The sequence below is a fragment of the Ixodes scapularis genome, unplaced genomic scaffold (assembly GCF_016920785.2).
Source record: "Ixodes scapularis isolate PalLabHiFi unplaced genomic scaffold, ASM1692078v2 PGA_scaffold2__306_contigs__length_199485367, whole genome shotgun sequence".
NCBI lineage: Eukaryota > Metazoa > Arthropoda > Arachnida > Ixodida > Ixodidae > Ixodes > Ixodes scapularis.
This window is the reverse complement of record NW_024609857.1, coordinates 18,986,876-19,009,501: the sequence shown is the minus strand read 5'-3', so window position 1 is coordinate 19,009,501 and position 22,626 is coordinate 18,986,876. Positions and strand designations below refer to the sequence as shown.

The 22,626-nt window shown below is 43.0% G+C and overlaps 1 protein-coding gene across 1 annotated transcript; it reads left to right on the top strand.

Annotated features, from left to right (window-relative positions):
* The first annotated feature begins 9,875 nt into the window (after positions 1–9,875).
* LOC121836341 (MFS-type transporter SLC18B1-like) lies at positions 9,876–22,418 on the top strand. Its single transcript, XM_042291225.1, has 8 exons — positions 9,876–9,957; positions 10,067–10,227; positions 12,952–13,050; positions 14,328–14,416; positions 16,120–16,215; positions 18,664–18,738; positions 20,894–20,987; positions 22,311–22,418. The coding sequence occupies exons 1-8, from the start codon at positions 9,876–9,878 to the stop codon at positions 22,416–22,418; spliced, it is 804 nt and encodes a 267-aa protein (XP_042147159.1).
* The last annotated feature ends 208 nt before the right edge of the window (positions 22,419–22,626 follow it).

Sequence of the window (22,626 nt, the reverse complement as noted above, 5' to 3'; positions counted from 1 at the left end):
CTGCTCGTGACCAGCCTGATTTGTTAAAAGGAACATAGTCTTTTTGTAATGACCCTTCGGTTAAAAAATAAATAAAAAAATAAAAACAAAAAGTTAATATTAAAACAAAAATACTCGTTTGCATAATGACGGTGCTTTTGCTTATAACGAATTTCGTCTGCGTGTCGTCTGCTTTCTCTCGCTGGTCGGCTACACCCAGCGTTATTAGATTAGCTCAGTTACGGAACTGCTCATAGACGCTGCATGCACGAACAGTACCCCCCCCCCCCCCCCCCCTCCCTCACGCACCACGACTCGCCAAGCGTCGCTTGACGCGCCGCCGGACGGCTGCTTTGGTAACTGCAGCGTATCCTATGGGAATCGGGCACGGTGAAATCGGGTCGGGATCGCTCGGATCGCTACGTACGTTTCGAAGCGCGGCGTCTAGATGGCGCTTCATCTCTGCTCTTTGGAACGCACAGTTATGAAACGAAAATCTAGATGGCGCTTCGAACGACACTTGGCGGATTGAAGTGAGTGAGGGGGGGGGGGGGGGGGGGGTACCCCCTTCCGCTTGAGTTCCACAACCGAGGTAATCTAGTAACGTTGGCTACACCTGACGCCGCTCCCGACGCAATCTATGAATACGTGCGCCAAACGCGCCCCGCCACTCGACTCGGTCGTATCCGGCGCCGTCCGCCGTTGACCCTGGCAACTGTTTTGGCTCTATTTTTGTACAGAAAGAGAGCAACGCTTTGGAATTTTACAAGAAAAACCGATCTGTGAAATACACCTTTCACAAAAAAGTTTATTTAGATTGCTTCGTACAGGCGCCGATTTTACGGTACATTTTAGATCGAGCCTGGTGACTTCAGACACCCGGCCCTATATATATGCCATAATGTTATACCAAAAATAAAGCAGACAATGGCGAAAAACACGCGCAATATAAAGTATGAATGCCAACAAGCCTAGCGATGAATTCTATTGCTACATTAAACAAGGTATCACCTCCCGATGAATAGGGAAACGTTTTTGTTTGTGAAAAGTGAGATGTTTGTTGATCAAAAACGCCCCGAATAGTTGCTCGAAAGTGGAGAGAGCGATGACTAACCGAATGAAACGTGTGAAGAAGCACCAATATCCGATTGTATTATTTTTGGTCACCGTCCTATTGTCTCTATTCTTCGTTTACTCAAGTCCAAAGGCAACCGACGCTACGAGCTGATGGCACCAATTTGACATTCTCTAAAGCGCTCAATCATGGTGCTCGTCATGTTTCTTTACGTGTTCTATATTCGTTGAACCAATTGTAAACAGAGCGGACATAATGACTTGCACTTTTCGCGCTGCTTGTTTGTTCCCATAAATTCATAGCGTCGGCAGCGTCCGGACCTAAGCTGAATAATGAATAATATTCGATACGGGGTAGGGTGCCGTCAAAAATCGCTTGGATCACAAAAAATATGTTTGCTACAAGTTCTTATCTAAAAATTGGAAGCCTTTTACTTGACAAGCTTTTAGTTGCTTACGAACAAATACTAGTCAAAATATGAAGCTGAATTAATTGCATTTTTCAAAAGATTATGAGAATTACGAGAAAATAATACAATCCCTGAGTACTTATTTTAGGGTTAGGTCAACATACCGCGGATACTATCGTATCTTATACAAGTAAAGTAAGTAACCTATTTATCCTTCTTTCCAAAGGAACTATTATAAGATGGTCAATATTCAACAAATAACGCATTCGCTTTCTCACTGAGGGTAGATTTATTTTAAAAAGTAATTTGTATTTTGTCAATGAAACGTCCTCAAATGTTAGATATTTTAAGCATTCTGTGTACTCTCAGCATGATAAACAAAAAAAGAACTTTAGTTATTTAGTTTACTTCAAATTTAAGAGCGCATGCAAGCCAAAATGCGAACTTCTTTGCATGCAGGGCACTGTACTGGGCAGGTTCAGACATTTTCCTAGGGTTGTCGCTGCTGACGATGACCTTCGGAGGCTTCTCAGTCGGAATCCAGTCCTTTACCATGTATACCGCCGCCACACCGTTTTTCCCAAAAAACAGCGGTGCACTAATTGTAAGCCCCTTACTATTGTCACTGATTCATACATACGCCGAATCATCTAATGCCATCTCTATATCGGTGAAGCTCTGTAAGGGATAACATGTATTAGTTAAATATCTGCACTTCGTAGAACACATTTATAAAGACTTGCTTTATTCATATACAGTAAAACAAGTGCAATTTTATCGCTAAAAAATACTTGTTCAGACATATCTTTTTCATCTTTGTGCAATAAACGCTTCAGAACCCAAGAGGAAGAGATTATTACGGCAATCTTTTAAACCTTCTTGAAGTAGTCTTTGATGTGTATTCCAACACCTTTAAGCTGTGCCAAAGCTTTGCCACTTTATTATGCCTTAGTTTTAAATTCGTCGCCTGACTTATCCTCTAATGCACTTCTGTGGTTGTGAAACAGTTTTGAAACAATTGACGTATGAAGTATAGCTTGCAATATGATTTTTGCTTCTCATTTGTCTATATTAGGCTACAATGGAATGTATGTTTGGAGTTGGAGTCATGATAGGCTCTGTCATCTCAGGAGTATTGATTGATGTAAGTAGACGAACATGATCGTTCATTAATAGAATTGCCATGATCCGTCAATGCTAAGGATGAAGAAAGTTATACAATCATTACTTATACTTACTTTTATATATGGAATTAAAATTTGTGCAACCTAACAAACATAAATACAAGCTATGTTGCACCATGTACTTGCAGTTGGTGTTGCAATTTGAAGATAATATTTTTTTTTTTCATATATAAAGGATTTCAATTAAAAAGAGGTGTTCATAAAGAAGTGACGTAAAATTCGGGAAGTTTTGCAAGAGCCCAAGTGGCGTAAGATTCGGGAAGTTTTGCAAGAGAGCTTAAATCCCATATCTTAAACACATAAAGTATAGCACTTAGTCATACTGCAGTATGACTAAGTGCTATACTTTATGTGCTTAAAGGGTAACTGCAAAGAAAAAAAAGTTTTTTTTTAAACAGCCTAATTGGGACAAGCATGTCACAAAACAAATGTTCCGCGAAAAAAATGATTTTTTTTATCAATATTTACGCCACAGGACGTAATTTAGTAGAGTCAGAACCTCTCCACATTTGAAACTCCCGCTCTTTCGACCCCCGCGGAAGAGGAGTACGCCCCGCCCCTCACTCTCCTTGCGTTGAACGACGCAGCGTCTCGACTTCCGGCAAGATCTGGCAACTACGCCAGGCCGCGGTACCGCGGTATTGTTTTGGTTTGACGCTGTTTGCGAGCACACATAGCGAAGACGTGACCGGAGAAGAGCCCCTGTGATGTTCCCGGAAGACGGAAAGTATCGTTCGTAATCGTCGTGCGCGCTTTGAAAGCGAAGGGAGTCACAGAATCCACGTGTGCGCAACCACAAGCCAAGGTTCACGACAGCGCTGCGTTGGTTTCGGCGATCTCGTTCTGTTTGGTGCAACACGGCGATGCGACAGAGCTGAAACGTTCGTGGTGTTGACGTTCAACCAGTTAAGTCCCGTCGTCATCAGCTGATCCAGTCAAACTGGTCCGGGAGGACGCTGGGAGCGTTTTTAAAACTAAATCTGCCTCGTTCTGTTTCAAAATGTGGAAGTTTCCCGACGCATACCGTGAGTAAAAAGCTGCGGGCGTTTTCAACAAAATTGCGTCGTTTTAATTGAACAATGGACTCCGAATTGTCCTAAATCTGCCGTTTTTATGCTTCGTGTTGGACTGCGTTTGTACAGCGACGTGTTGCATCGTGCGGTGTGAATAAATCTGGGCACGATTTCGTACCTGCCTACAGATGCATGAACTGAGACCATTTTTACGTAGTGGACATAGTGCTTTTTTATTTTCTGTCTAGTCGCGGACGTTAGGTGCACACGGGGCGAATCTCGACGGCCTCCAGAGCGATATGACGAGAACGTAACTATACACGTTGGTCGCTACGCGAACGCCCGATTGCCTCCAGCCAAATAGCATTCCTTTCGGGGCGACATGGCTGCTGGAAGGCTCACTGTCGGGATCACACATCTGACATCTCCGAAAAGTCAGCATTTGCACGCGCAAACAAGCAAAAAAAAAAAAAAAAAAAAAGAACACGCTAAGCAAGCAAAGAGGAAAACGAAAGAACCGCGCTATGAAAGCCAAAACCCCGCGTCGCTTCCTATCACTAACACCTGCGACAGCTGCTAAACACACACTACTTCACTTCAAGAAGTCTCACTGAAGCACCTGGGTCAGCACGAAACGACGAAACACTGATCACTTCGGCGAAACGATTAGTCGAGGTAGGCGAGACAGGCGGGAGCAGCGACTTCGGCGGCCATGAAAGAACGGCGAAGCTTTTGTTATGGTATGAATCCAAACGGAAGTGCCCGTCTTGTAAACCTTTTGTAAAGAATAATAACTCTTATCATATGGATTATTCTTTAAACGTGAAAATATGCCGCTCAAAAGGAAATTGCAACATATAACAAAGGTTTAACAACCGGACCTAAGCTGTCAATCAAACTCTTAGCCAATGAGAACCTTTTGGGATTGACGTCACATAATAACAACTTCGTGGCGCGCGATTTAAAACGGACGAAATAGCCGCAAACTAAAATGAGTCTCAGGCAATAAATATTGCTGTAAAAAATGTTTTTTCTCGCGGAAAAATTGTTTTTTTGACATGCTTGTTCCAATTAGGCTATTTAAAAAAAACTTTTTTTTCTTTGCAGTTACCCTTTAAGATATGGGATTTAAGCTTCATACACCTTAGCGTAATAGTGACACTGCGCGCACAGTGATAGAAGATGAGTGGAGCTGCATCGCCCTACAGTACCGAGTGCAAATATGTTAAGACACTATATTTGTCATCACCAAAAATTTGATCAACAAAACGGCTTTGTCATTATTCTTTTCACATTCAAATGGAGTAAGTCTCATACATATGCAAAATGTGCGAAAACAATAAATAATCAATATATACATAATATCCAACTTACAGAAACGCTAAATAAACTCAATCCATTGTTTAATATAATTTACATAGTTACAAAGCGATTTCTACACGCTGAAAATGTTGACACATCTGCGTTTTTGTTATCGGTAAAAATGTAATTGTCTGTGTGGTTAAAAAGCTAAAGCAGCCCTATGTAAAATATAATTGTACCTAGCTGTGTTTGGATATATGTGTTTGTCCCCTGTCCCCTTATTCCGCCTTTTTCAGGGATTATTTTTGTGTATAATCAAAGAGCGTATGCAGTGTGACAACCTCAAAAGCACTTTTTAGAGCGCAGCTCTTAGGCGCCCGTTTCCTGCTTGAGCGGCGTCGGTGTCGCCGTCGGCGAAACCGCGCGGTGCATAATGGGTAAATTTCCCCGATAAATTTAGCGGAAAAATTTCCCCGCTAAATCTAGCGGAAAAATTTTCCCGCTAAATTTTGCAGAAAACTTTCCCCGATAAATTTAGCGGAAAAATTTCCCCGCTAAAGCTAGCGGAAATATTTCCCCGCTAAATCTAGCGGAAAAATTTCCCCGCTAAATTTAGCGTAAAAATTTCTCCGCTAAATTTAGCCGAAAACTTTCCCCACTAAATCTGGCGGAAAAATGTCTCCGCTAAATCTAGCGGAAAAGTTTCCCCGCTAAATCTATCAGAAAACGTTCCCTGCTAGATCTAGCGGGAAAATTTCCCCGCTAGATCTAGCGGAAATATTTCACCGCTAAATATAGTAGAAAAATTTCCCCGCTAAGTCTAGCGGAAAAATTTCCCTGGGGGTCACGTGACCCCCCGATGTCACGTGAAACCCCCAGGTCACGTGCTGCCCCAAGGTCACGTGACCCCCCCCCCCCAGTGACCCCCCACGTGACCTCGGGGAGGGCGGTCACATGACCTCATGGGGGGTCACGTGACCGCCCCTCCCTACGATGTCACGTGACCCCCCTCCCCGAGGTCACATGACCCCCCCTCCCCCTCAGTACCCTTGCCTACTCCTCTTCAAGAGCTGCACTCTAATTCGGCGTTACAGGGAGTTGTAAACGGCTTTCATTTTTTGTTTGTGTTATCTGCCTTTAAAAATATCAGTGAGCGGCCGCGCACTCAGTCCCTGAACAAAAGATAAAGGAAAGGCATACAATAAAGGCTTAATATATCACACTTAAATGTCAGACAAAAAAAAACGGACACAACACAACACATAAATGAAGGCTATAACCTGACCCCACCCTGTTGTGGGCGTCTCCATAGTATGTGCCCCAGGTTCACGAATGAGAACAATATACAGCAACCCTTCTCATTTTAATTCAAAAAGGTTTCTCACTCTTGCCACACATTAAAGAAAATCGCTCCACTCAGGCGGCTGTACATTTTGTTCCGTGGAGTATGTATGCCCTGATGATTTGTGAGAGGAATAGAAAGAATATTGTCATGTAAGTGTGAAGTTTTTGACCATTGCTATACATATTCCTTCTCGCAGCTCTGGGCTTTCCCACTGCCCTTCTTTGTGGTGGGCGTGGCTCAATCTTTGTTTTTCCCGTTCTTCGCTGTTAACGGAGTGACTCCGAAGATACAAATGAATGGTAATACTCTACATTAAGTACTATACATTTTATTGTAACCATATAAACTAGCTTTAATGCACCTACTGGTGCGGGCGTGCACTTCTTTACTTAATTATTAAAAAAAAAGAAATGCTAATTGAACATAGTAATAAAAAAAAAGCTACCGTGCAAGTTACCTTTAGAAATTGATTCTCTTGTCGTTTAATGATACCTCCACAACGACAAATCTTTAGCAAATGTCCACAAAAGCAAAGTTTGTAAGTAAAAATAAATAAAACCCAAAGTCCACAGCTTCCGGCATATTTAAGATGGCCGCCGTGGGGTTCAGTCTTCAGCCCCTCTGTGGGTGGAAAGTATCTTTAAAAGCTTGGGTAGAGTGTTTTGGCCGTTAAAATTACTTTTTACTGAAACGTTAAAGCACTGACTCAGTACTACTATACCTGTTTAAGCCTTGCCGGGAAAACGGCGAAAAACTACAAGGCCAGCGAGCCAATCAGAGCACAGGAACACGGCACGTGACAACGCTCTTTGGGTAAACTTCTTCTGCAGAAAGATGTCATATGTTTCACTGGTAACTCTGATTGGCTAGAGGGGCATGTAACATGCTTTTGTGGCCTAGTGAGCTTAAATAGAGTTCATCTTGGCCATAGACTTTCCGGTATTAGCTGGAAAAAAAAACAAAAAAAAACATTCGTTGGTGTCAAAATGACAAAATCAGCTCATGCCATAAAAACACATTTAAACATCCGTTAACGTAAATAATTGCAATAATTGTTAAAACCGTAATACACTGGTTTCTAGAAATGTCTGCTCCAGATAGAACTAATTTTGGTGACACTCTCCCGTCTTAGGCTTGACCATTTAGTATTTCATTAGAGTTTTTGAGCGGTAATCACCATTTTTAGAGTGTGTGGGAAAGAACTCACCGATATACGCCGATAGTTAAAACCCGAGAACACCGAGAAACTACTAATAATTAAAACCCGAGAACACCGAGAAACTTCTGTCGTTTTCCCTCATAAAAAAAAAAAAATACGGAAAAAGCTACGGCCTAATCTGCGGTTGATTAAACATTTTTTTTAATGCGCCCTTGTGACCAGTCGGCCTTTCTGTAAGATATATTTTTTATTATTATTTACTGATGATCTCTTATATATCTTTCTTTTTTTTCTGCTGCTGCGAAAACTAAACTTTTAATAGGATTTATTTCTATTTGATAGGTGTTGTACACATATGCCTGCTAAAGTACAATCTTATTCTCGTCGCGTACGCCAGAGATGGCAAATTACTTTCAAAAAGTAATTAAATTACATTACTAATTACTTTCCTGAAAACTGCAAAAAATGTAATTAAATTATATTACCAATTATCGCAGACAAAAGGTAATGACATTACAATACAATTACTTTCCAAAAGTAATGAAATTAGTTTGACATTTTTTTTAATACCTTGAGGCAGTAATTCGTGCTCATTTATTTACCGCATACACCGACACAGTGTTTACAAAACAGGCCCTCGTTAACCCACACAGCACGTGTGCAGGAACCAGATCCGGGAGAGTTGAGGCGCTGCGCATGCGCAGTGCCAACAGCAGTGCCACCGCAGTAATGTTACGTGAAAGAGCTCAGTTGGTCTACAGTATATGTGCAAAAACTCAGGTCTTCCTGTTTACACCCCAACAAACATATGCGCCTCAAGGTGGACCATACTGAACAGTCGTTTTACTAGCGCACACGACATAAGTGTTAAACATGATGAATAGCTTCTTTAGATGGGACTCAAGGACAGCCAACTCACCGGTTTCGCTGTTCACTCAACGGTGAAGGTTCTTACTAAAAGGGTGATGTGTGCTGGTCCTCCTGATTTAGAGGTTATAGTTCGTGTCAGTTTGTTAAGTCGAGCAATGGCAGCTCGTTCTTGCAAGGAGTCGTCACGTGAAACGTTTCCTTTCCGCCTCAGACGACCTATTCTAGGTCATTCTTTTCAAGGAGCATTTTTTCCCATACACCCGAAGAGCCCAAGTTTTTGCGCATTGTCACCAAAGGGCAGTGATAATCGCTAGGCAGAAGCGTCGCCAGTTGAGAAATGGCGCGAGCTTTCTTAATTGTGTACTTTCCCAACAAATGGGGTGTGATATCTCATGGTTGGCCTATTCCCGAATAAACTTCCCAAGGGAAGGCAGCGAGGCATACCAAGAGTGACGCCTGCTTTGCTCAAGGACACACGAAACGTTCTTCAACTTTTACAAAGCATTTAGAAATAACTATTTAGTCCGGTCGTTTGTTGTTCACAATGGTCGAAGCTTGCGGTTTGACCTTGCTTGACGAAAGTACAAGGCCGGGGAACTTTCTGTCCTGTCCTCTTCGGTTTCAAATTACGGTTTAACTCACTGCTGATGTTCCCGTCGCCTTGTAGCCTATCAGCCGTTCATCCTTAGGCTAACGCACTGTCAGCTTGGGCATGGACGGTGGAAGCTACGTGTTTGTTGCAGCAGTCTCACGTCTATCGCTCTCCACGTAACCGCGCTTTCGTTCATAACCACGCACCGTGAAAGGGACAGGTGATTAAAGGAAGGTGTTCGTTTGGTTCTGGTTAGCTTGCAGCTCCCACCGCACCTTAAGGATGAACGAAGTATAGTATCGTCGTGATGACGCGACGCATTGAATCTTTCGTGCCTGGAGTTCGTAAGCCGTTGCCTTCCAGTGATGTCAACACGTAAGCTTTTCTCCTTCGCCTTTCCAGCCCTCCTTCGTGCGTCTGTCCAGCTCTTTGTACGAGGCTTTTCTCTCAGGTGGCCGTCGTTTATTTACTCTGATGCTCTTTCACAAAATTTCACCATGCAAAAATAATATCTCTCTTCTTTTTTAAAGCTTGCAAACGAACTTTCTAATTTAGGGCAAAAGTTATTTTAAAAGTAATGAGTAATTGTCTTGAAATCACTGCCTGAAATTAATTCATTATATTACTAAATTACTAGCCTAGAGAAGTAGTTCATTACATTACTCAAAACTCGAAAAAAGTAATTTAATTACGGTAATTACATCACAGTAATGACATTGCCGCCATCTCTGGCGTACGCTCTACCCTCTGCGCTTATGAGGTATGAAATCAATTAATTACATATTTAGACACATAATAACAACTAAAATATTAAATAATACATTTGTTATTTTATTACATACACGTTAAGTGACTGCAAATAATAATATGACAAACATGAATGTATTTAAAAATCGCACGCGTATTCCCCATAATGTTTTCTTACTGAACGCTCAACGAGAACGAACATGCAGGGCGTGTCGTTAGCCTATACCTTCTTCCCAAACAAAACTAACAAAATCTTCGAGTCAAGTTTACTAAAATATTGCGGTGAGTGTGTCTTTGTATGGGGGGGCAATGGAACACGAGCAACGGTCGTCATTAAGCGCCGGAAATTTCAGGTGACCGATTCACAGGTTGGCTTGATTTGAATTTTCAGACGCGTCGCTTGTGCCCGACCTCCAACAGCCTGCTGCGGCGGACATGCCCTTCGGGCGATTGCTTCGGGACTCCCTTTTTATTCTGAATACGTTCTCCGTGATGCTATCGTGGGTAATCATGGGATTCAACGAGCCAACTTTGGGGCCCTATCTCGAGCAGGTACGTCTTTCACCATTTTCTTTGTTTTCAGTTTTTTGTTTAATATAAAAGTGCAGAATTGCCTCATTACCAAAGCTAACCCAAATTTCGCGAACGTCTGTGGAGCACCGTGGCCTGGCATTGTCAAAACATTAGTGGCGGACCGCTTACGAAACGCAGGGCATCGTATTACAGCTCAGCAGCATGACCTACAAGACCGACGAAGATCAGAAAGCAAAAAACGCGAGCGTAGTAAGACGTGACCAGTTGCCAAATTCTTGTGGAACAAACCAACTGCTCGTGTTCGCACGCATCGCACTTTGACGTCACGTTACAAGTCACCGCACACGAGGCTCTCTTGCCTCAGTCTCACCATTCCAAGTGTCGTCGCGAGAATTGAATTCAAAACAAAAATGCGGAGTCCTGTGTTATTCCACGGTACAGTCACACGGATAACTGCGACACGTCAAGGCGAAATCGTGGCCATCGGCGTCACGTTTACGGACCGGGGGGGGAGGTTGCGTGAACAAAAGCGTTCGGAATTAAAGAGACATCTGACCATTTGAGTGAGTGAGAAGACGTTTATTGGCCCTTGAAATTGAAGGGATGGAGTCAACGTGGATAACGAGTTTAGATATATAGGTCGCTGGCGGCACATTGACGATTTACAAGCTGTGGTGCGGCTGTGATACCGCCGTGCGGGGTAACGACCCCTTTATTTGTGCATGTCCAGTCCCGCCTCGCTCAGGAAACCGAACAGGTCGGACAGGATCGCGACGCGCGTGTCCTTGTCTCCCGCGTGTCTACACCACGCTTCAAAGCACTGGGGGCGGTGCCGCTGCGCTAGCGCGTCCAGGGCTTGCATTATGTCGAAGGTCGGGCAATCCTATACGAGGTGACGTTGGCCATACACTACGTCGCGATACCTGCAGTAGATTCAGCCCTTGGAGCAAGCTATATTCTTACTCCCGTCTTCGGTTTTTCGATAGTAGACTGTAGTCGTGTTCTATGGCCACCGCAGCGCCGACGACGGCAGCCTTCCTTTCGCGGGCCAGCGTGTTGCCGGCTTGGGCCCTGAGCCTTCCCAGCTTGACCATCTCGTCTTCGGAAGATCCACAATGAACCGTCGCTTCGGGGAGCTCACCTCTGGCATTGAGCTTGGTCTTGACGAATTGTTCTTAAACGACGCCTTCATTTCGAGAGACTGCCGGGAAGGCTGTTTTGAGTCCAGGGAGCTGTGCTGCGATGGAGGCGCGTCGCGCGGCGGGGACTCTTGTGGAGCTTGCTTTGTCGTGGCGACTGCAGCTGCGTTGTTCGCCGTAGTGAACTTGGCGGTTGCGTCTTCGACTTCTTTTCTCTTCCTTTACGCGACTTGCTCGCAACTTATGGGACAGCGTTGGGCCTGGCGAAGGTGCTTCGTCGGCCTTTTGCTGCTCGTATCGACACTTCTGTTCAGATTTTCGTTTGCGCCTCCGGTCGGTTTCTGCCATAGCCTTGGCTGGGACTCTGCTTCTTGTTGAACTTAGAACTAGTTCTCGTACTGCACTTCCAGCTGCTGAACGCGCCCGTTCTCTTACCATTTTGTTCCGAACGCCTCTGACCGTTTTGTTAGGAACGCTTTCATTTCTTTTTACAGCGATAGCTGTTTTGGGATCTTCCCACCGCTGGTTTAGTGAGCGATGTAGGGCGGCCGCCGGAGATGCTGCCAAATCTTTGAAAAATAATAGAAAGAAACGCCCCTTGCATGCTGGAATTGAACCTGGGTTTGCAGCGTGTGAAGCGCGGGCATTCGATCCAGGTTCGATGCCAGCGGGCGATCGTTTTCAAGGATTTGGCAATGTCGACGACGGACACCCACGCCCTACTACGCGAGCAACAACAACGACAACAACTACAACATCACCCACTGACGTTACTTCCGGTTGTGGGAAGAGCCCATAACAACTTTGCTGTAAATAAGAACGATCAGACGACGTTTTCAGAAGACGCGGCATCCCATGGAAAGAAGACTAATGTAGCGCGTTCGATATTAAAGATGGAAGAGATGGTGCGAGCGACTCTGAGCTTAACTGAAAACGTTCAAACGCACTTCTACCTCTGCCGCAGTCCCTGGTGTCGCCGCAACATCCATGTCCATCTGTGTGGCATCGTGCAAGCCCGGCACGATAGCGTGCAGCCCGAATCTGTGGGGCGTGCCTCACCGTGCCACACTGGGGCGTGGCAAGTCACAGCGCACCACACTGTTCACGACAACGAATATTCAACTTGAGCGTCAGCTGCGCTAGTCATAAAGGTCGATTACGGATGAAAATCTTTAACCGATCGATCTAAATACGTATCTTAAAATAATATGTGTGTAGGCAGATAGTAATTCATGTGTTGTCAGATAATGTCCCTCTTCTCCAACTAAAAACGTTAGCAGAATCGCACTGTAATCGACTTTGTCCCCCTCTTCGCCCTAGTCTCTGGACTTAAAAGAATGGTAAAAGATGGTAAAATATCACAGCGGTCGCCACCCCCTTTTGGGTTTTGATATGATAAGAAATACCATATAGCCCTCACAACAAATAAAACATAAATAACTTTCATTAGACCACGCTGATCCAGGTCTGCTTTAACAAACTTAATATCCCAAGAGGCTAAGGAATATACGCTTTACAACTTGGTATACAGCTTGCATTACATAATGTCGTTAAAGAGCTTTTGGTAGATCTGAATTCGCACTAAATATTTTAAACCCTCTAGTTTGGCCTCAGCAACACGGAAGTCGGCGTTTGCTTCATGGTGCAGTACGCCAGCTACGCAGTCGGATCTTTGATCTCGGGAATGTTCTGCCAATTCCAGGTGACCAGTATTGAAACTTTTATTGCGTTATTACTTTGTTAACGTTCACTGAAAAGCGAATACAGACCAATAGCTACAAAAAACTAAAACGATGCCGTGCTTAAAAAAAAAAGAACTCAGCAAAAACCAGGAAATATTACTAATATAAAATAGAGAAGTGGTTTTTTGTACGTTCAAGTGGTTGAGCAGTCGACAAAAAAATATAAAGATGAACTGGTGTCTGTTTACCTTATATTTGAAACAGCAATAAAGTCCCAGCCATTCTGGAAGCAGATATCTTGCATCGAGGTGGCATAAGTTGACATTACGACGTCGCTAAGTATATTATTTTCATCTCAAACTCAGCTTCACGTTACTTTAACCATTTGATGCCCAGTATTGCCCAAGACCAACAACTCATGAATGACTTATTTCTCCCACGCCATCTGCACCTTAAAACGTTTGCGCACTCTAGCTGCCGGAAGGGCAGGATACCTGCACTTAACAGCAAAGAATAGAATTGCACCTACAAAATAGATCATTTGTCCTTTAAAACCAAAGCTAACAGTGGATGGGAGGCATGGTGGCGTGCATTACTGTCCTCGAATTTCTGAGGAGAAGTACAGGCGCAAATATTGCAAATTCAGATACACGTGTCTCTGTACTAGCACTGCGAAATTAGAAGTGCACCTGTGCCTTCTCTTCCATGTCGTAACTGCTTTCAGTAATTTAACGTAAAATACTGCAGCAAATGCAATGTTGCTCACGAGCAACATTTCGAAAACATAATTACAAAAATATTTTTTTTTTCTGATACCAAATTTTTGTAATTCTGTGTGTTCTAGAACCACGTTGGGGTTTCTATGTCTTCAGTATTTCAAGAAGAGTTTTGGGTATCAAATGGTTGAGTGCATTTAGCACCTTCAAGGTTCATGCCGTTCCTTGTGGGAACACGGCTACGTGAAACAATAGACCAATAACAGTTACTAAATTCATAAAGCACACCGTCAGTGTAATTGTAAAAGTCTCCTTGCAGGTCCCCGACAAGGGTCCCGTCTTCCTCACTGATTCTGACGATGCAGATTTTTTCCTTACGGATGAGTGCGCTTTTATGCTTATAATAGCACACTCTGAAGAAGTTATTCTGTCTCACTGGCGTTATTTTTCAAAACAATAATATTTTCCCCGCCATTAAAAAAAAAAAGTATACACAGAAAGATACCCGGGGCAAGTAAAAAACGGTTTAAAAGTTTAATTGCACCCTTGAACCCAGTGTATAACTCGAAATCTTTTTTCAGATGGAAATATTTTTCAATTTCGCCTCTTTGCTCCTCACGGCATTGTCGTTTATGATTATTGGACCGGTGCCTTTTCTGCCATGCCATCCGTAAGCAATATACCAGCATATAGCACTAGATTTTGTTTGATGACTAATAAAGAAATATAGCAAATTAACAAATGTTAACAGGCTCCTCATTTAATCCCTTATCGTTCAGATAAACATGTTTCTGTATATTAATGCATCGGCGAGTGTAAATAGACGAAAAGCTATATGCAAGAAAAAGACCTACCGTATTTTTTTTTTATATTTTAGACATTGTACTACATCACTTATTATTATAGGTATATTTAAAAATACTTGAAGATCTAATAATTTATGGCGAGAAATTCGAGGTAGTTCAGTCTTCGATTTTCAGAACTTTAATCAATCTTCCAAATATTTCACCTGTGAGCTATAATCTTTATAGCTTTAGTGCATATGTGGTGAACTTGTCACTACGTTACTGTGCGCGAGGATGCAAACGCCAAGGCTATTTTATAAAGTTTAAGTTTAACGATTGAATTGTTCAATAAAAAATTGAAGACTTGATAATGATGAGTAGGAAATGTACATTTACCCTTTTGCCAATGGCTGTCTAATGCTGTAACAACGGGAACGCAACTGTGTTTCAGTTTGGGGAAAGATATGAACCTTTCGAAGGCCGAAGGCTGGTCGACAAAGTCAGTAACGAGAAAAGCAGACAAATCTGTCAATATTATTTTAGCCATTGCGGCCAATTCATATAACAACGTTGCTGTCATTAAAGTCATCCAAACGTTTAATAACGTGAAGTCATTAAAGGCATGCAAACATTTTATAACGGGAGGTCATTAACATCGTCAAGTGATTTCTATATAAAGCTAATATTCTGTCCTCTGCAAACGAAACAAATTTTTATTTCCCCAAATTGCACCTTGTGCCGAATCGTCACATGAAATCATCGCAAATATAACTCAGCTTCCGCAAGACTGCTTAAGAAATTGCTTAACAAAAGATTACACAAGTAAAACTCGGTAAAATATAAATCGTCCTAGTCTTCAACTTGTAATTACTAATATTTATGGCACTCCCTTGAATTTCTGGACTGAAATTGTTATGACCGAACCAGGTATGAGCAGTGTTGGCGGTAACGCGTTACAAGTAACAGCGTTACGGGTAACGTAGTAGCGTACTTGTTACATTTTCAAAATGGTAACGGGTAACGCACTTACGTTAAATATTTCGAGTAACGTGTGACGTTGTTACGTTACTCGTTTCATATTCTTCTCGAGACTTAAGGAAATCGCACTTCAATGTTTTTCGAGTTTCTAGGCACCAAGTTAAATAACTTTTTGCGTTTTTTTTTTTGCGGTTTCCTAGCTTTTTTCGTGAGTATTTAGGTGGAACCTTAAAAACGACAAGGCAATTATGTTCAGTTTCTGGATAGACAGTATGTTTCTTGAAATATGGCGTTTATGAATACCTCTAGCGTCAGAGAGTGAAACAGGTTAATTCGCAATTTAAAAAAAAAAGGAGCCCAGAAGTAACGAGCTTTACTTTTTAACGGTAACGAGTTCCTTTTATTTTGAGGTAACGTAGGTCGGTAACGCGTTAATTTTATTTGCAAGTAACGAGTGACGTATTCGTGACTTTTTATCGGTAACGCCTACAACATTAGGTATGAGGAACAGCTGTAAAGTTATCAGAAAATACATTTACCAAAAAGGCTATTATCTGGACTTGACATAAGAAATCATAGCGTTTAATTCATGGTTGTTTTTATTCGACAGGAACCTTTGGATGCTATACGTCTCGCTAGTCCTTATGGGAAACGGAATGGCGGCACTTTTTGTTTGCTCTTACTGCCAAGCCCTAAGGCGTGCCACGTAAGTGAACGAGCCTACACGTAAATAGGTTTCCGTTTCCTCTTTCAGGCATACTGAGAAAAATTGTGTCACGCACAATATTAGTTTGTCTCCGCCTAAACTGACATCAACGTGAAACGTTCAGTTGGCTAGGTGTTCAGCATTTCGTGAAGCCTGAGAAGTGTGGTCACGAAGCTCGACGCTGAGTGGTTAACGGGGAGGTCACGTGACCAAAGAGGTAGGCGAGGAGGAGTGAGGTAGGCGAAGAAGAACTCGACCACCTGTGCGCACTGGGGGAGAGGTGCTAGAGAGCATGGAAGGCTCTGGAAGACCGCCCGGTGTGTCAGCCTTGCACACGTGAAACCCAGAGTATCACTAAACGTTTGTCATGCTAGAAACGTATGCAACACAATTGCCTAGAAATATGCCGTAAATATTTTCTACCCAGTAAAAGTGTCCATTATTACACGATGGTCAACGTTACTAGATTAGCTCAGTTACGGAACTGCTCATAGACGCTGCATGCACCAACAGTACCCCTCCTCACTCACCATGACTTGCCCGGTGTCGCTCGACGCGCCGCCGGACGGCTGCTTTGGTAACTGAATCGGAATACGTCCGTTTGAACTTTACTATACCTGTTTTCAGCTCAAGAACCGTAGTAAAACAAGTCCTGCTCCTCGCGGAGCATTACTAACTTCCCCCTTTAAGTGGAGAATTAAGATATATGCAGGTGGAATTTATGTTAGATAAATGTTATTTTATCAAAAGGTACACCTTCCAAACGCCAAGAGCATCGCTTTTTCCTCCAAGGACAAAACATCGTAAGAACTACTTCGCGCCGCGTATGAACAATTCGCAAAACTTCCTGTTTTCTTGAGGTGAAAACGGGTATAAGAAACGTAAAAACCAAGGGAAAAAAAACTCTTTTTGTAGTAACTTTTGTTGGAGTTTAGTACAAAATGAGGGGCGCGTGATTTTTTCTGAAATTTTTAGTTTGCAATTATTTGCAGCACAATATTGTTTTTATACAACCACGCCTCAGCGGTGATTTCAGGTTGCGCGTCCGGACCTAGGTGTATCTTAACTTCGGTGATATTTCATGGCACGTTCGCTGAGAAAACGGGGGTGGCACCCGTGCAACCCTGTCCACCGTATCTGTTTCGGCTCTGAAAAGGCCGATTGAAGCCAAAATAGATGTCACGTGCAGTTCCTTGAGTGACCGCTGCGGGAGAAATGGCGGCGTTGTGATCGCATTTCAGAGCCAGGCCATTGGCGCTTCAGATGTGCTTTTTGGAACGCACAGTTATAAAACGAAAATATAGATGGCGCTTCGAACGACGGCAGGCGGATTGAAGTGAGTGGGGGGGGGGGGGGGGGGTACCCCCCTAAGAGGGAGTTCCACAACTGAGGTAATCTAGTAAAGTCGACAATGGTTCCTGTATATTAGCGACGTGCGCGACCTAAAGCGTCGCTGTGGTCGAAGTTCGCGATTGGCCAATCCATAGGTTCCTGTAAAATGATAATGCCAGCCCAATCACTGGTGAACGCGAGGCAAATCTTGCCAATCACGGCGAGGCAAAGGCACATCATGTCGATGACAGCGAGGCAAATCCTGTCGTGACGGCAGGAAAGGAAGCCGTAAGGGAGCGCCACCGAAAGATCTTGGCGCTAACACCTGTTGAAAATATTAGGAATGTTTTCGATAAATGCGTGAAAACATTAAGACTAATAAGATTTATATACCCCTTCTATAATTAATGATATAAATTCTGATATGTTTATTGGATAAATCGTGTACGAAATGTTTTTCGCTTCAAAAGTGTAGTACATACAATTTTCCCGTAAACGGGAGAATGAATATGCAGTAAAGAAAGTGAGAATCACGCATGCCTCTTACAAGTAGGAACTATTGTGTAAGCTACCGTGGTTACGGGAAAGGGACATGGGTGTTTCTGGTCCTTGTTGCTGGGTGCTAATTTTTTTTTTGTTTACGCTGTAATTACGAACGCGCTGAAGCGCACGTACTTTCAACATCGCCCCGTTATCACGTACTCCACTAGACATAACGTCTAGTGGAGTATGCCGAGGTGTAGGCAAAAAGGTCAGAAAACATTTAAGTCTTAAATTATGTAGCATAAATAGGTTTCTTTTGCGTTGCATAAGTCGCCTTAAAATAGTACTTACTAGGTGAGGAATATATACAAGCCTCAGCAAAATTGTCATAAAAAATTGTAATCGGAAATCAATCGCTTTCTACGTTTCAAGAATCTCCCGTCAATCGATTGATGTCAGAATTACGTAGTCAAGGTCCCTGGGATGTCAAACGTCTTAAGCCAGCCAGACAGATAATAAAAAATCTGAAATATGCACAAATCGAATGTATAAACAATTGTTAAGCTTTAGAAAAAAAAAATATATATATATCTAATCAGCTCTTTGCGTCTGTGTTTTTTTTTTTTTTTTAAGAGAGCTCGGTTATCCTGACAACCTTCGCACCTCTGGATTTGTATCATCTGTTCTTTTTCCTTCCCTCGTAATTGGGTGAGTAGTCCTTTCTTGTGAAGGCCATTTCGAACGTAGTATTATATTCTGAGAGAAAGTCAACAGTCGACTTTATGTATGCGCCTCCAATTCACGTTGTCGCTTCCTTATTAAAACCGCCAGAAAACTATGCTTTTTACTATGGTGCACTCATAGCTTAATAAGAAGCGCGGGCGTGGCGTTTCCCGAGCATATCATTATGACTCCGCAGCCAGTGAGATCGAGGAATTATCCAATCAGATCTCCGAACGAAAAACAAAAAGCACTACAGGCGAAAAGTGTGTAGAATATAAACCATGGCCTGCGTTTTGTAGGGCAAATTTTTTCTGACGCCTGTTGGTATACATGAACTAGATTTATTATTGCCGCGATTAATTATACCTGCAAGGGCTCTTATGGGCATTGAACGAGAAGATTGTTGGGAATTAACGCGATTACGTGAAGGAACAATTGTACTAAATAAACATTTTTTTAACGTTGTTAAAGAAGTGTTAAAATGTTCGAAACAAATGTAGCCCACTGAAACATTATGTAGTCCAACATTTAGCTCGCACACGTTGCCTTCTAGTGTACTTTAGATGGTCGTGCACAAACGAAATCCACGAGACCCTAAAGCATTACCGAAGGTGAGAAGCTCGCGCTGGAGGTGGGATAACTTAAGCTCCTTCTTCGCCGTTCTCTTTCTTTGTGGTTAAAAAAAAAGAGCGACGAATGAAATTACTTCATTATATAAAATGCAGCACAAAAACAAAACGCAGGCTCTGTTATTAATGCAATGTCATGTCTTGTTCACAAAGTTTTTTTAAGCACTTACGTGTACATTCATGCGAGCTGGCGTACTTTTCTCGAAGGCTTTGACTGGTGGTTAGCGTTCAAACAAGTGCTGACTTCGCGGGCTCGCCCGTGTGACGGGTGACGTGTGACCGACCAACGCAAAGAAACTGCATTATGATCTGTATCTGGGTCACAGTTGTCTGGGTGAAAGGAGAGAAGGTATCTTTTTCTCACGAGCGGTAGGCGCTCATAATATAACGTATCGCCAGTCAACAATGGAAAACATAAAACAACAACGTGCTTCCCCAGCCAAAAAAAGAAAAAGAAGAGCGACTCGTTAGTATGTGTTTTTTAACTTACCCTCGCACGCATGATTGCCACGCTGTCCTTCAAGAATCTCTCTCCCTCCTTTTATTTACAGGACGGTGACACAAACCGATTACGGCAGTTTGTGCTGACGAACATCCCCCCTTCCCCCCTCCTCCCCGGTTAGATTCACATAGGCGAGCTCGTAACACAAGCCCTATATATGGTTGACGTTACAAGTTCGTCTCTTTGAACTCGTTTCAACTATAGATGCGCTTCAATTATAGTAGAAGCGCAAACCAACAAACAAGCGCTCATATATAAAAAAGGAAACTCCCGCTTGCTTGGAGTCGTTAGAGAGCCTAGGAGCAAACGCGAGCGATAGTTACTTTTAGTGTTGCGTATACGAGCGAAAGCAAGAGGTGTGCGCTTGCATTAGCCTTGCGTGCTCCATAATGCGCATGCTGCGTACGCATGCAACGCCGCGAGCTTCACGTCTACGTACGTACACGCTCGCTATCTATTTTTGCGTCCGTACTCAGCAGTGCTCTGCTCTCCCTGTCTCGTTGCTCTCGTCGCGCGCGGGACAGCGCGGGACTCAGATTGGCTTGACCGTATACCGACCTTATATTGCCTGAAGCAGCGCGCTTGGGCATGTCTATAAGGCGCTGCAACTGCTTGCGTATGTGTTTGCGTTCCGTTGCACTAAAATCGCTGGTATGACGAGCTCCGCAGAGTTCCGCTGAGAGCGTGCGCGCGTCGTACGCAGTGCTAACGTGAGAGACCTTGCGCGATTCTAGAAATATCCATTAGCTTCTTGTCTAACTGGACATAACGTGTAGGACCAGCAAACATAAAATTTCAGAAACATAGTGCCAGCATGGTTCCAGGTAAAGCCTGGAACCCTGTTATTCTTGGGGTATTTGATATCTCCAGAAAAAATCACATCACAAAGTGAATGGTCTTAAGACGAAACATAAGATGCATTTTGTGGCACGCATACACACCAGGTTGTAGTGCTCTCTGGGGGTTAGAAAATAATTGGAATATAACAAATGTCGTATTCATGTTACAGAGGTTTAGCTACTTCGCCAATTGCTGGATACTTGGTCGACACCTTCGGCTACAGGAAAGGATCTATGTTTATGTTTGTTACTCTCTTGACGTGGGTACGTATTAAGTAATAATTATATGTTCATCCGATGCCCTTCTCTGGCTACTTGCACTAAATGCGTTTTCCGTGAGATGGCGGCCGATAAAAGCTTATAATATGCCCCATGCTCATGCATAGTAGCATGACGTAAAGTTTCCTACTCCTGACACTCGTGCAGGTCTGAAATATTAAAAAAAAAAAAAAATTCATCAATCGGGCTGCAGAAGCTCTTATCTCTGAAAAGTTTCCGGTTATCTGCCAACGGAAACTGCACCCAGTTTTTCTTTTCCTCTGATAGGACCGTATTCAAAGTATACCTAGAACGGTACCTTGATAATACATGAGGGACACTTTTCATATGCAATGTTCATTTATCTTCTTTAAATTGTGAATGATGTAAAGGTTCAAAAACAGCAATGCAGATAATTCTGTCAGAAAAATGATACGCTGCAGCACTCATGTTTCAGTGCAATGTCAGCATAAACTATTAGTCTCTGCATGTAGACATTCAAGCATTATTTTTGGTTACAGACGCCCGTTACATTCTTTCAATGGCAGCGGTCAAACTATCTATCAAGAAAGAACATCGCCATAACAACTCGGGAAGCATGAAGGTGCCATTTAAATAAATAATTGTTTTTATTTTAATATTCACTGTCTTTTTTGACTAATAATATAGAAGGCAGGATCGAAGAGTGCAGATCACCTCCACTTAAAGGAACGGACATCAGCAAACCCTTCATTCTCACCGAAGGGCCTACCAAGAGGTGCTCAAGTGCTGATCCTTAAAGTACGCACCGGCGCCGCCCTCACCGAGGACACCTTGGCCCGATGGAGGGTCTACACCGAAAAGACCGGGCGACCACCTAACACAGATGACCCAGACAGTACGCCCTCCTCACACTCCAGTTCTAACTGTGAATCAACGCAGTCGCAGTCGTCTGAAGCTTCAAACACAGCGGTGGCCTAGCTGTTCTACATGCTTTGCAGGTGTTACCCCCACAGTCCAACACATGCGATGGGAGTGTGCGGCGCTCCACGACGGGCGGACTCGTTTTCCATACCTCGGTTATACACACTCACGAGGACTGTATAAAACCGAAGTGTGGTGACCGAGCAAAACAAACGCCGAGTCCTTTGGGACTTTGTGCGCTCTGCTGATATCGACAAAAGAATCTTTTTTTTTTTTAGTTAACTCCTTTCTTAACCCTTTTCATTCATGCCGTCGAGCCATCGGTGTCCCAATAAAGTGTAACAAAAAAGACAAAGACAAGGGTTTCAAAGATTGACGCAACTCCGTAACAATTAAAACCCCCATGTTGTAAATTGATCATTCCAGGGTACGATTATCAGTTTGGAATGTCTCGAAATGACTCTTAAGACTTTTCAGCACTATTGTCCCACGCCAGAACGCTACGATCATCTTTTCGACTACGGTAACCTTTAATTTGGGCGCAGTGTTAAGATTATTTTACAGTTTACATTTGGGGAAAAAAAATCCAATAATCAAAACGAGAATTCCGCTTGCTCTGAATGCAACTAGGACTAACCAAAATCATGAATTTCTCGTATAATGTTCAGGAGCGATTGCTAGAGGGGTATCACCTTAATGGCTATCCGGTGCTACCCGGGCTATAGAAATCGGAGTTGACTGC